General features: G+C 44.2%; 1 protein-coding gene across 5 annotated transcripts in view; it reads right to left on the bottom strand.

Moving 5' to 3' along the window:
- Nucleotides 1-13,510, bottom strand: part of ELAVL4 (ELAV like RNA binding protein 4) — a 73,678-nt gene that overhangs the window by 51,913 nt on the left and 8,255 nt on the right. For 2 of the 5 annotated variants that reach the window (XM_042873996.1, XM_042873999.1), the window contains exon 1: nt 5,472-5,636. The exons of 1 other annotated variant lie outside the window; for it this stretch is intronic. In XM_042873996.1, coding sequence (XP_042729930.1) covers nt 5,472-5,495 — 24 coding nt within the window. In that variant the 5' untranslated portion in view covers nt 5,496-5,636. Of the gene's footprint in view, nt 1-5,471; nt 5,637-6,187; nt 6,289-8,248; nt 8,366-13,510 lie in introns of those variants that run through there. 2 more of the 5 variants (XM_042873995.1, XM_042873998.1) reach the window with 2 other exon arrangements.

Here is a 13,510-nt window from a genome sequence, read left to right as displayed (position 1 = left end):
ACTCATCTGCCCCACAAGAGATAACGTGACAGTCAGCTCCTGGAATTCCACATTCTCAATGGGCCACTGCGCACAACATTACGGGATGAGTCAGATCCATCTTAAATTATAAATTGTGAGTATTGTTGTCTTTGCCAGTTTTCAAGTATGCAATGATGAAAAATTCATAAGGGAAGGAAAGAAAAAAGGATGAGCTTCCTTCATCCCTCATGTACCTACAAAAGCTTTTAAGCAGCACTCAACCAGGGAGTGAATACAGAGAAGCCTTCAGCTCCTCCGACCAGGCTCGCACGCAATCACAGGCGATGCACAGGCCCAAGCGCAGTGCAGTGACCTTCCATCTTCTTTTCAGCTGTGTGTGGAGGGTCAGATGCGACCACATCCTCACCAGCCACCTCGGAGGAAGCAAGGACTAAAACAGAGACAGCTTAGTGGCCACCTGACAGCTCTGCAAACACTCCAGACTGGAGCAACTGACTCCAAAGAGCTTTGCTATTGAAAGGGCTCCAGTGGTGCCAATGCCCTCTGCCAATGCTGAAAGTCACCAACATGGACAGAAAAGCATTACGCAGAGAACATTCCTGAAGCACTGAATTAGAGGGCAACTTTCATTTGCATCTGTTCTGAAACAGATTATCGTGCTGCATCCCCAGGACTTCTGGAAGCTCAGAAGCCAAATACTTTATAGCCCCAACCCTGAAAAGTATTGGTGCATGATCTCACACTGGGGAAAATATACCAACTGTAAGATATTTATTGCTATAAAGCATCTCATAAGAATTTAGTATCAAAAAAAAAGTGAATGTAGGGAAAATTATTTGAGACTTCAAGAATGCATAATTCTCCATCACAACAGCATCACTGACACAATTGAATGTGCCTTAGCAACAAAAGCTTACTACAGAATCTTATATACATCACAACTCTAAATATCAAAGCCAGGCTTGCCTTTCATCATGTAACTAACCCTCTTCAGAGAGGACACAAAGGTCTAGGTTGTGTGTCTTTTTTTTTTTTAACATTTTCAATCTTTAAATATGGATTTATTTCTTGACTCTTACAGATTCTCTTCATTCAGGGGAGAATCAAATATGTTGCAATCAAAGGTAGAACAATAGGTAAAAGATTCTCAGCCTCTTCCTTCACTTTACAGGGTCCTAAAGAAGAAATAATTAGGTGACCCAGTATGATTAGGGAAAACGTGGATTATCACTGCCAAAAATAAAGATATATCTAACACTGGTGTTACTGAACTTGTTCTTAATTTATGCAAGCAATGTAACAAATAGAACAATATTAGGTAGTTGAAAAAATTGCTTTCTTACTGTATCTCATCTGAAAACACCTCATTTCTAACAGTGATGTTCCACCACTATTGCATTCTCCCAGAATACTCAAGTAAACAAAAGGTCTTATCTTCACTGCCCCAAGCTATCAGCCAAAACTGGTTATAATTGAAGGCATGAACAAAGTAAGTAACAAACCTGCAAAGTCAAGGCTCTGAGAAATCAGCGGGCATCACACCACAGCACCAGCTCAGCTCTACCACTCAATACCTCCCAAGTAGAACAGCGCAGTTTCATGTATTTGTGCTTCAGTTCTTCCCTCCAAGCTTCTCCTTCCTTTTCTAGATAGTTAATTTTAGACAATTATTGCCTTTGACACATTGAGACCTTCTCTCTGCCTTCTTCTTAGTGTGTATCTAGTGACCTACAAAAGCCCCCTGCACCTAAAACATTCTGGTATTTTAGAAAGATGGATCATTTGAAGGAGGAAAAAAGAGCAAGCAAGGGAATTCATTTGAACGCCCACTTCTTCAACATCTTCACTTGACAGTATCTCAAACATTTCGACACACTCAAACGTTACATCTAAATCCATATTAGATACCGATTTTACTACAACTAAGTCTATTTTACTTATTAAACTGTAAACATTACCTTCCTCTTTCCTTTTCTATAGAGTCCCGCAAAAACACGTCCTGCTTGTGGAGCTGCTTGGATGTCCTATGCTTTTGATAACCAGATGTATGCACAAACAATTCAAGAGTATTACCTTACAGAAACACCCTTTCCATTTTCATTCCCATGCCAGCTCTTCCTTTCGCATCCATTTGAATGGCACAGAAAGACACACACATGAACACACAAAATACAGGCATGCTCATCTCTTCCTCCATCCTTTGCGGAGAGAAGTGCAGTGGGGGAAGGGTGCCTTTCCAGAGATAAGCAAATTCTGTGAGATCTGGCCTATCATTTACAAAGGAAACGTGGTTTATCATTGTTTCACTTGCAAAGAAAACTTTGCGCCCACTTCTCCCCCAAAACCCCAATGACATTGAAAAAAATACTGCATTGCAGTATTTGCCAGTGCATCCAAGTGTATCCAGTCAGCTGTCCCACCGACAAACAAATGTACATTTTAATGTGCCCAGGCATGTAAATTAGTTGTTTAGCAGACACAGATTGCCAAAACAGACAAGTAGATTTGTTAAGTTATCTGCATCTCTCTCACTATAACATCCTCTGCCACTGCCCATTTCTTGCCTGGAGTCCCTACTGAAAAATTTTCAAAGTGCAAGTTCCTAAGGAAGACACCAGATTCCCCTGCCAGAATACGGGATGCAATCAGACTTTATTTCTCCCGAAAAACCTCGGGGAGCGCAGAAGATAACCCGCATTTAATTAATACCCTCACAGCATTTCAAGTAGGAAGGTTGGTGAAAAAAGTCATCGTAACCTAAAAGATGTTTCCAAAAATTAATATATGCAAGATTAACACAACCAGATTTTCTTTCAATAGAGTCAAAATATTTATCAGGAGCAAATAAAGATGAGGAAGACTATTCCAAACCCATTCAAGTGAGATTTTTAAGTACACCCCTTCTAATTCATCCTTTGTCACAACAGCTCGGGCTCACTTCGAGAGCTCAAAAAGGAAAAATTAATAAAGAAGAAAGCAGAGGAGGCAAGAAAGCCAGACAACAGCAGAGACATCTGAGTCTAACATGGGAACTTGATTAGTGAAGCACATGGAGACAGGATTTTAAACTGCTGGACAGGACTCACATTGCATCAAAACCTAATTCTGAATTTCATCCTTTCTGACTAGGTGTTCACCAAGACAGCAGTGTTTTTTTTTTCCTTCCCAAAACATGCCTAAATACTGCTGCAATTTCTCTACCTTTTAATTTAAACTGGAAGAGGCTTTACGTTTTCATCTTTCTATAGTAATTCCGAGCAATTTAACTATTAATTTCACTAACCTCACAGCTATTTTCCTATATGAAGGTCTACAGCGTGATCCCTTACATGCAGAAAGAATGCCACTATGTGCAGGCTGTATTCATTAATATCATCCTAAAACAAAGAAAAGAGGAAGACTGAGGCAGGAACACGTGCGCCATAAGACAAGGACTACATTTTAAAATCTTTGTAGAAATACCAAACTGAACAAAAAGTGAAAATGTAAGTGCTAGCTGATGACTCTTAAACAATGCAGCTGTGTATAATAAAGGCACCCTTATTTATTGGCGTGACTAAGTTAACAGATTTAGAACACAGCATCTCTGTTTCAGATGGAAGAAAAATCATTTTGCTCACACATACAACTATAATACTTGTCAGAACACATCTCTGCACACGGACAGGCTGTGAAATACACAATTTTACACATACACACACACCCTCAAGATTTTTCCCCTTACAATGTAAAACAGTGCAGCTTTCAGAGGGCCATTCAGCCACTTCTTTACAGAAAGGACTGCAGCAGAAGCAGCACTAAAAACAAAGCAAATCAGAAGGGGGATTTAATTTCTTTTTATTCCTACTGAAATCGAGCACTAACGTCCCTGCTCCGATTTGCATTTGAAGCAATTGTGCACGAGAGAAAGGAAGAGAGTAAGAAATAATGTGAAAACGAAGGCAGAAAGAAAGGCGTGTTCTGTATCCGTGCTCCGCTCCTCTTGTGCCTCCTGATATGTGACAGATGAGCATGTTCTGGGCAACCACATTTTCCTCTTACACTACCGTCTATCGCCCAGTAGCCGCTACGCCGTTAACGCTCCAGCACCGACAGCCTCGCTTAAAGATGCGCTTCTCTATGGCACATTGTTTGCCACCACAATGAGAGCCCATCACCACCAGCACAATATTCAGCTGCAGTTCCCAAAGTAAAGTTGCCACGCGCAGCCTGCCATTGGAAGTGGCACTGCTACAGCAGATGGAGAATAGATGGTGGCTCAAGGTGGGGCTGGAGACGGAGAGGAAAATAATCCCATTATTTTCGGAAATTCTGCTCAGCGCATAAACGGCAGGATCTGGTGAACTCCCCTGAACTGATTATCCTGCCATATAACCATCTGATTTTGTAAAAATACCAATATCACTTAACACAAAATCACCGCTTAGGGTAAATTCATTCTACCTACTGTTCTCATAGGGACATTTGCTGGAAAATTCTAAGAAATGATTTGCAGAAGCTATCAGCTGTGGGAGTTCACTATTATACCTCTGTCAACTTCATTCAATATAATTTACATTTTTTTTTTTTTTTTATACTGCCTCGCAGGATTCCTTGCCATTTTTTGCACGTACAATTTCACAGCAGGGAGGGAAAAAAAAAAAAAAAAGATAACCCTCTTTTGCAAAGGAGAAAGAACAGATGCTTAAAAACAGATTTCTAGAAATCACTGTAAGCCTTAGCCAGAAATGTAATTAACACCTATTTATAAAGAATAATTAAAGTTGTGACTGCCACAAAGAATAGCACAGATAATCGAGGTAGCCCCTGCTTTTTTTTTTTTTTTTTTTTTTACACTGTTTGCAGTATTCCCACATGATTGCCACCTGCTCCCCCACTCAGCTTCCCCTCTGCTCGTTTCCCCGGCAACCTTTCATTGGCTTTTCCTCCCAGCTATCGCTTTCAGTTCGGCTGCTCAGTCTAATCTTATTTGTTTTACACCCATCAAAACAAGCAGGCAGACAAAGGCAATCCTGTAAGAAAGGGAAAAGACCGCCGCTTTGTTTCCCCGGCCGCGCTCCGTGGCGGCGGCGAGGGGACCGAGCGGGGGTGCATTGTGCGCGGCCCCCCGCCCCCGGGATGCGATCGTGCCATTTTGCACAAGGCGAGCACAAAAGGGGAGAGAGCGGCTCCGGTCCCTCGGCTGCCAGCGCGGGCTAAAAATAGAATTACTATCCGCGCACAGAAATATGGCTTTGCCCTTCTCCTCGGTACGAATAAAAAAAAAAAAAAAAAAAAGAAAAACAAAAAAAAAAGCAAAAAGCGCGCAGACCGCGGCCCCGGGCCCCGCGCAGCCCCGCACTACCTGACTCCCCGCGCACGGCCCCACGCGGGGCCACCCGCACCCCCCGCGGCGCTCCCGGCCCGGCGCGGCGCTGCCCATCGCGGTGGCGGCTCCCGAACAAAGAGCCCCGCGCGGTGCGGTGGGGCGAGGCGCCGCGCTCACTTACCATCTTCAGGCCATTCCACTCCATCTGGGATCGCCAAGATGGACCCTCAGAGCCCCTCACCGAGTCGGAAGCAAAGAGAGCGTTATGTAAAAGCTGACATTCCTTCTTACAGCGCGGCTGCCCAGCGATGCAACAAAATCGACATAGACTAGGCGCTGCAACACACACAGCCTCCTCCTCTTTTTATGAGGTCATGACAGGAAACTCTTTGAAATACAATATGCAGCATTTACCGAAGCTCATATAAATCACTCGCTTTTAAAATTACCATACCTATTGCGCAGTCCACCAAAAGAAAATTACCAATCTCGAGGCTTTTTTTTTTTGTCCTCCCCCCCCCGCCCCCCCCCCCCCCCCCGAGGATTTCGCATCTCCGAACGCCGCCGTACACGCACCCCCGCTCGCACAAAGCCGCCGTCCCCGCGCCCGCCACGCACCGCCCGGCATCAGCGCTCCGCTCCGCTCCGAGCGCACCGCCGCCACCTCGCAACGAGAGTACATCCTTTATTAAAGGACGCGCAGACATTAAATATGAAAGGGAGGGAGGGAGAGAGAGAGAGAGGGAGAGAGAGGGAGAGATCATGGACGAGCACAGCAAGCCACCCCCGTGTGAGACAGGCGGAGAGCGATGCACGTTTGGGGAAATCTATGTCAGCCTCTACGTCTACCTCTACAGACACCCGCTGCGTCCCGAGCTTAAATCTACCAATACCTACCATAACCATTCTTAATGGCAAATATTGGGTCTTGAAAGGCTTCAACTCTTCTACAGACTGGCTAAGGTTTCGGGGACCTGACTTTTATTGGTATTTGTTAAGATCCACCAAGCACAGTGTGCGCAGCGGGCGCGGGGCGGGCGGTGGGGCCGCGCTGCCCGCTCGCTGCTGGCGCTGCCGCTGCTGGCGCTGCTGCCGCCGGCCCCGCGCCGCGCCCATTTATGGCCCCATCTGTCAGCGGCGCCCGCGCGCTCATTGGCCGCCGCCGCGCGGGGAGGCGTCGCGACATCAGGTGCTATTGAAATGAGCCGCCGCCAGATTGACGGTGTTAATGAGCCGCTGACCTCCGCCCGCCGCGGCACCGGGCGGGGTCCCGAACCGCGCCGCTCGTTAAGGCCCGCGCCGAGGAGGGCCGCGCGGCCCCTCCGCGCCTCTCCCCGCGCCGCCGCCCGGCGGGGAGCAGCGCGCGAGGCCTGCCGTGCGCCCCAACGGCCGCGCCGAACGCCCCCCGCTCGGCCCTCGCTCGGCTGGGGCGGCCCAGCCCTCGGCCGGCATTGTGCTGAGCGGAGCGTGCCCGAGTTCACACACACACCGCTGACAGAACCGCCGCCCCACGCAGCGCGGCGGGTTAGTGACAGTTCGTGACAGAGCAGCGCGTTCCTATTCCATATTCTACGATTCCTCGCTCGCAGGTTGGCCGAGCCAGCAAGGCGCGGCATCCCTTTATCACAACTGACCTGGAGTTCGCACGCACCCCCACTAAAGCGTACTGCTCTACACACACGCAGGGATCGCCTCGTTCCACCATTCGGGCGTTCCTAGCAGCAAAGACGGTCCCTCGCAGTTCGGTACTAACGGGAGCACTCCCAAAGCTGAGGTAAAATCAGAGCAGTGGGATGAGCCCACACAGAGCTCCTTCCGAGGAGAAAGAAGGGCACCTCCGCACAAACCACCATGCACACCTTCAAAAACACCTAACTGGATAACCACTGCTCAGAAGTTGCATTTTATTTTGCAGTATAGATGTGCCCCCTCGGAGCTGCTCGGCTCACAGCTGACATGCCGCACATCTCACATTGCTTTCAGTCACACACACGGTCACTGAACACGGGAATACAATGTATGAAATACAGTCAGATTACAAAACCCAGCTCCAAGCTGACCCACCACAGAGAAAAAACCACATTTACAAGGCATCACACAACCTAGCTGCGGAATGAGTACTGAATTTTATTAAAATAGGAACAATGTAAGGATGCTGCGGAGGGTTTCTCTCACCATACATCTTTTTGAGCACATTTCTAGCTTGGTAAAAACTAGCAGAGATTAAACTCGCCCAGAAGATCCGTTTCCTAACTCGACTACTGAGGTGATCCACTCTCCAAACACCGGCATCACAATGCTACAGAGCCACTTTATTACCATACATTTGCGTGCAAATATACATTGAACACTGAAGTTAAATTTGTAATGCAAATTTTTACTTAAGGTCTCTTCTGGGTTAATAACAATTAAAGAAGGAAATCCAGACATTATTTTATGTCTTTTCAAGTTCAGCTTACTTCGTTGCAATAAATTGGTTATGCATATCAGAAGATTCAGCCATTTTTCTGAAACAATAATTGCACGCTGCTCCCCTAAAAAAACACATCGGCTCTTTCGTTTGTCTGTATATCCAGGTGCACTGCACACCGACCGCGTTCCCCAAAAGCGCCCCACACACAGGCTTTCCGAGGAGCACTAAAACAAACGCTCAACCGTCCTCAGAGGCCTCCCTCCGTAAAGACAAAGGCAGAATCCTATTGTTGAAAAAGTCAACCTTATTCTCGTCTTTCCAATAGTACCATTTATCTCTCAGGGTAAGCGCCTGGCCACGGCATCACAGTTGTGACACATTTGTAAAGCATCAAATTCTCAATACAGCCCCTCCAGAATCCACCCGCAAGCATATTTTTAATGCAGTCTTCCATCCCCACAAAATAGAAACTTGTCTTAAACAGCTAATCCAATATCAAAATGAAACCACAGGGTTGTTTCCCACCCCCACCCCCCTCTCCTTACCATAAATGAGCAGTTTCTTGACTCATTAATGACAGTTTCCCTTAAAAGAAGTGATCTCATATCACTGAGCCCCTCTCCACCACGCATACATCCCAAAGGTTGCGGGTATCTTAGCATCAGTAGCCGCTAGCAAGCTCTCTCATACAGAGCCCAGATGGACTATACCAGAAGCCAATTCAGCGTTAATAACTACCTACTCTGTGCAGTTTAGAAGCCTTACGTGGCATAATGTCCTAGGCAACAGCAGCCGATTGAAACCGCAAATAAAAGACAACCCAATTCTCCAAAAGCATCAAAAGGAAAAAAATCATAATAAATTCAAGAATGATTTTTTTAATCTCTTACTTTCAGAAGATTAATCTGAAGCCTTCGTAAACATAGAAAAAGGAGAAAAAACAGATGCTGCCCAGAAAAAGTGACAAAATATTACCTCATTATTTAACAAAGCAGCATTAAGCGTCCTGCTGATTTCAAACATCTTGCCACAGATTTTGGTTAAGAGAAACAGAAAGAATCCTTTGCAAGCCCTCTGTCTGCAAAGGGTTCTTCAATTTTCTTGCGCACAACAGAATAGTCAATATGTTATTTCCCTAGAGTTCGCACATTAAAACATCTAGTCAGTGAGCTGAATTTTCCCCTTATCACACAGTAGACTCCTGTTATATGTACTGCTCTCTTTGCAAGATTAGCCTGCCCCAAACATGGCTGTTGTTTAAACTATTCTTTAAAGTAACAGTTCACTCCATAACCACCAGGTGGGCAGTGAACACAGATTCAAGTAACCATCTTAAAGATTTCTTCTTGGAATCGCTTTGGAAAGGCTGTGATATACAGCAGAACCCACAGCACTATACCTATCAAGCAGGAGGAAAAAAAACACATGTATGATTTAAATACATGTATGTGGTCCGCATTGTTTTGTGCACTTCCCTCTCCAGAAGTAAGCTCAACTAAAAGAAAAAACACCAAAACTTCCACCATTATTATTCTTTAAAGGGACCTTAAAATTTATGAAGACCATTTCATTCAGCAAAAATGGACTAAATGGTAACACCCTATCAGTTCAGAGAACAAAACGTAATTAGAAGGGAAAACACACCCACTGAAATGGTCTGTACTGCAGACCAAAATTAGCATCAAGTTCAGCCTGACAGCATCTCAGGAATACACAAAATTCAGTGTGCAAATAATTCACATGTGGGAAGAGTCTGCTAGAAAATACTAACTATACCTCCAAGCAAATTTGCAGACAACTTGATAAGATAACGCCATGACGTAGCTCGACTTGAATTCATTTATGAAATCATTGTTGTATGCATCAAAGCACATGACTGAAAAATGTATGGGAAGGACACTTTTCAACAGTGCACGAACCTCCAAATAGATCAGACTCCCATTCCCATGTCTGAGAGCTTCCCCCCTCCACCCCCTTCTTACTTAAGACCAAATAACTCAAGAAATATTTCCATTACTATAATAAACAAATTTACTCAGTGCTCTACAGCAACACCCAGAGGCCTGAATGAGATTGGGATCCTTTGAGCTCGGTGCTATATATAAACTTTTAAGTTGTTTCTTACCAAAGAATTTAGAAAGGCACCAAGACAGCACAACACAGATGTGCAAGAAGGAACAACAAAGATAAAAACCAAGTGTCTCTGTGGGCCAGGATGGACAGGTATGAGAATTATGGGATCTCCAGCCACTTCCTGCACTAAGGCAGAACCCAAAAGGTTATTTACTGTGGTTAAATAATAAAAGCATGGTATGGACCAGGGATTCTTTAGATTTTTCACCTACAAAATTAGTATCACTTACAATTAGTATCACTAATTCTTTCAAACACAGCAATCCTTGCTGAGTAAGTACAAGCAGAGTAGTGGTTTTCTTTGTTGGCCTTTAACTAATATTAAAGTGATGCAGTAATGACTTAACCTTCTTGAATATGTATTGAGTTTCAAGTCATCCCTTTTTTATACGAGGAGAAAGAGGAGAAAGGTTATTTGCATCGATTTCTGTTTGCATGAAATAAGCTTATTTTCTCATTCACCATATGCCTTGAACACTAATTAAAAGTGTCATTTTCTTCTAATGTAAAAGCATAATCATTCAGTAAATAAGTACCCTTGGCTTTCTGGACTTTGTGATAATCTATTTAAGGACTTTTTATTTCCAGGTACCTTCAGTGCTTGAATTACTACGTACTCCTCCGATTTAAAGTGAAGTGTTTTATAAACATACATTTCCTTCCCTCCCTCCCCCCCCAAACAAAAAAGAAAAAAAAGAGGTAGAAGTGCACCTCTAAGGCCCCACACTCCTCTTATCCCGAGGCAAATCCATCCAATCAATATGAATCCATTCACATGCCACCATCTGCCAAGCTGTAGAGCAATGTGGCTGGAACAGACCTCTTATAAAGCAGCAGTAGTCTCATTTTCAGTCTATTAGGAAAGCACCAGAGCTCTCATGTGCAAGGACACAAAACTCCAGCTCAGGCTCTTTCACACCAGTTCCACTGCCGCATAACTCCTGTAATTCTGCTGCTTGAGTTTTCATGCTAATCATCAAAGCATGAGGGAGGAGAAAATGATCAGTAACAGTCCTATTTCACTGCAGTACAAAATAAAGAATTCAGTTTAATTCTATCCTAATATGATTACAGCAAACCATTTAAGTGCTGCTGCCTGCAAACTACAGCCTGACATTTTCCATCGCCTCATTTTTCACTCTTCCAGAGGACTGAACATTTACACTTCGAACTACGTTTATTCTTTCTGAAGACATTTCTATCGAAGTTATTCTTTGATCAGAATTAAATATTATTTTGTCGCTTGACAGATGGAAGGTGCAGGTGGATGAGGAACAAAGGAGATGCATGTGAGTGCAAGAGATGGATTTGAACTCTAAAGTGATTTAATAGAAAACAACAGGCTAGGAAAGGACATTACACAATGCAAGCACTAGGGTTTGCCCTATGCAGTAATTCAAGAACCTCTGCAGATAGTCTCCTCTTCAAGCTATCACATCAACACTATCTTTAACAACACTGAGCTCACACACAGCCTTTTCATCAGCAGATCTCACAGTAAATTAAGAACTCATCCACCATTTACAGCATCGGCAAACTCACTGCATGAGTCTACCTTAAATAAAGCATTAGAAGACAAAGAGAACTATCAGGGCACAGCCACTTATTAACGTACACAAAGAAAGTAGTTCATCTCTTAAAGCCATCCACAAAATGCCAAGAAAATGTGAGAAGCTGCTTGGGAAATTCACGGATGCTGGAAGTCATGAATCCAGACAGACAAAACTAGGGCTAAACAGCCCATGGCACCTCACTGCAAATCAGACTTCAGCAAAGAGAACAGAAAAAAAAGCAACCAAAAACCCAGTCCTCTGGTTCACTGGATCACCAGATCATTCTGAATGGGTACAGGAGTTGGGATACAACAGAGCAGAGGTCTCTCCACCTGCTGCTACTTGAACAGTTTATTAACTTGCTTATATAGATACCATATATATATATTTTTAAATTGAGTAGTGTTAGAAAACCCAGCAAAATAAAACACTTCACCAGCTACCTTGTGGAAATCAAGAGACTGCAATGCTCTTTAGGCAATTGCTCTTGGAGGTTAGTGAACTTATTAGGTGTTTGAAGAGTTGAATTTAAGATCTCACTATAAACATGTATAAAAATAAGTGATAGCCCACAGGTGGAACACAGCACAGATTTGGGGAGATAGGAGCTGAAACATGACAACCGTTGTGGTTTGGAGCTTTTGTTCCCTTCTTCTATTTGATGAGCATCTCACAAGGACAAGAACCCATCACTGCCTCCTGCTCTGTCCCTGTTGTGGACCCACCAGCAAACGAACAGCCCTAGGCTGATGCAACATGCTGCCCATGTGCTGAAGCTGCCCCCGATGCATGAAGGCTAAACATGCCATGGAAACCCTGCCACCTTTCTAACTGGTGCCAACAATGACAAATCCAAGAGGAGTTCAGGATCTAGCTCCTCAAAAATGCCAGGAGTAAAAAGACAAGTGATGTAAAACAGGTAAATTTGATACATAAGCTTCCTAAAGAAATCACAATTCAGTTGCTTCTGTACAAATATGCTATTTAATGTTGCTTGCCCACTTTTTTTTTTTCCATGCCATATAAGATGTGCAATTTGGATGCTGCATTGCTGCTCTAAGTATCATACACCAATTTTCCACAGACAGGTATATTTGCAAATCCCACTGTGGATACTTATGTGTGAAAGCTGGGAGACTGGAACAAAGCTCCCAAGGGCACGGCAGAGCACAGAGGTAACAAAATGAGTAGATGTAAATAGCTCTGATCACGAGCAAAGTCTCAGCAATGCACTCAGATTTGGACATGCATGTAGGGCAGCGAATAAACACACATTGAAGAATCTGGTGACAACCCAGCAATCTCATCCTGTGCCAGGTCCGAGCACAGGGCTCCTGAGAAGGCAGGCAGCCCCACGAAGGGCCAGGAGGGCTGGGACACACAGGAGTGGCACCTGTCCTACACTTCCCACAGCCGGTGTTGGCATCACAGCTCCACTCTGACTCTCAGCAGACAGACACCTCAGAGACCACAGCATCCCTTAGTCATACTGCTCCTCTTCCCAGGCCAAAATTCAATGCCTTTTAAAGAACTCAGAGGCACTGCACTAAAGTAAGAGGCAGAATATATTCTAGGAAGACATGCTAATGAGAGTCAAAGCCAGTTCTTTCCTCCCCTCCTGGCTGCTTTACTTTTGCTTCACAAATACACAGTTCAACACTTTCTCCCCAATATTGTTTCCTTCCTTTTAAATCTACAGATTTTCAAACTTGGATTCAACAGCAGACAGCACGGAATCAGCAGCTTGCTTTGCCATCACTGTGAGCAGAATTCAACCCTACCTACAAAGAGAGGGTAAACATTTCTACCTGCTGTCAGCTTTGCATAAAAAAGTTTGCAGAGTTTCAACCAAGCACAAATGAAGAAGTTTTCAAAGATTTATGACTGCATTTTTAAAATGTATTTACTTGTAAATAATGAAAGGACTTAAGACACTGAATAAGTCTAGACTTGCCAGGGAGATTTACAAGAGCTCAGCCATTTTTAATGCGCCTATGCATGAGCACAAAAACCCTCACAGAAGTGGAGACTGGGCCCTTCAGCAAGCACTGCCTGGTTTTATAGAGGCTGATGGATTTGATTTAGACTCTTCTGTTGCACGGCATTCTACACACCTTGTAT

The sequence above is a fragment of the Lagopus leucura genome, unplaced genomic scaffold (genome assembly GCF_019238085.1).
Source record: "Lagopus leucura isolate 7727_CA_CO unplaced genomic scaffold, USGS_WTPT01 Super-Scaffold_100009, whole genome shotgun sequence".
Taxonomy (NCBI): Eukaryota; Metazoa; Chordata; class Aves; order Galliformes; family Phasianidae; genus Lagopus; species Lagopus leucura.
The sequence above is the reverse complement of the archived record's forward strand: the minus strand, read 5'-3'. Positions and strand labels throughout refer to the sequence as shown.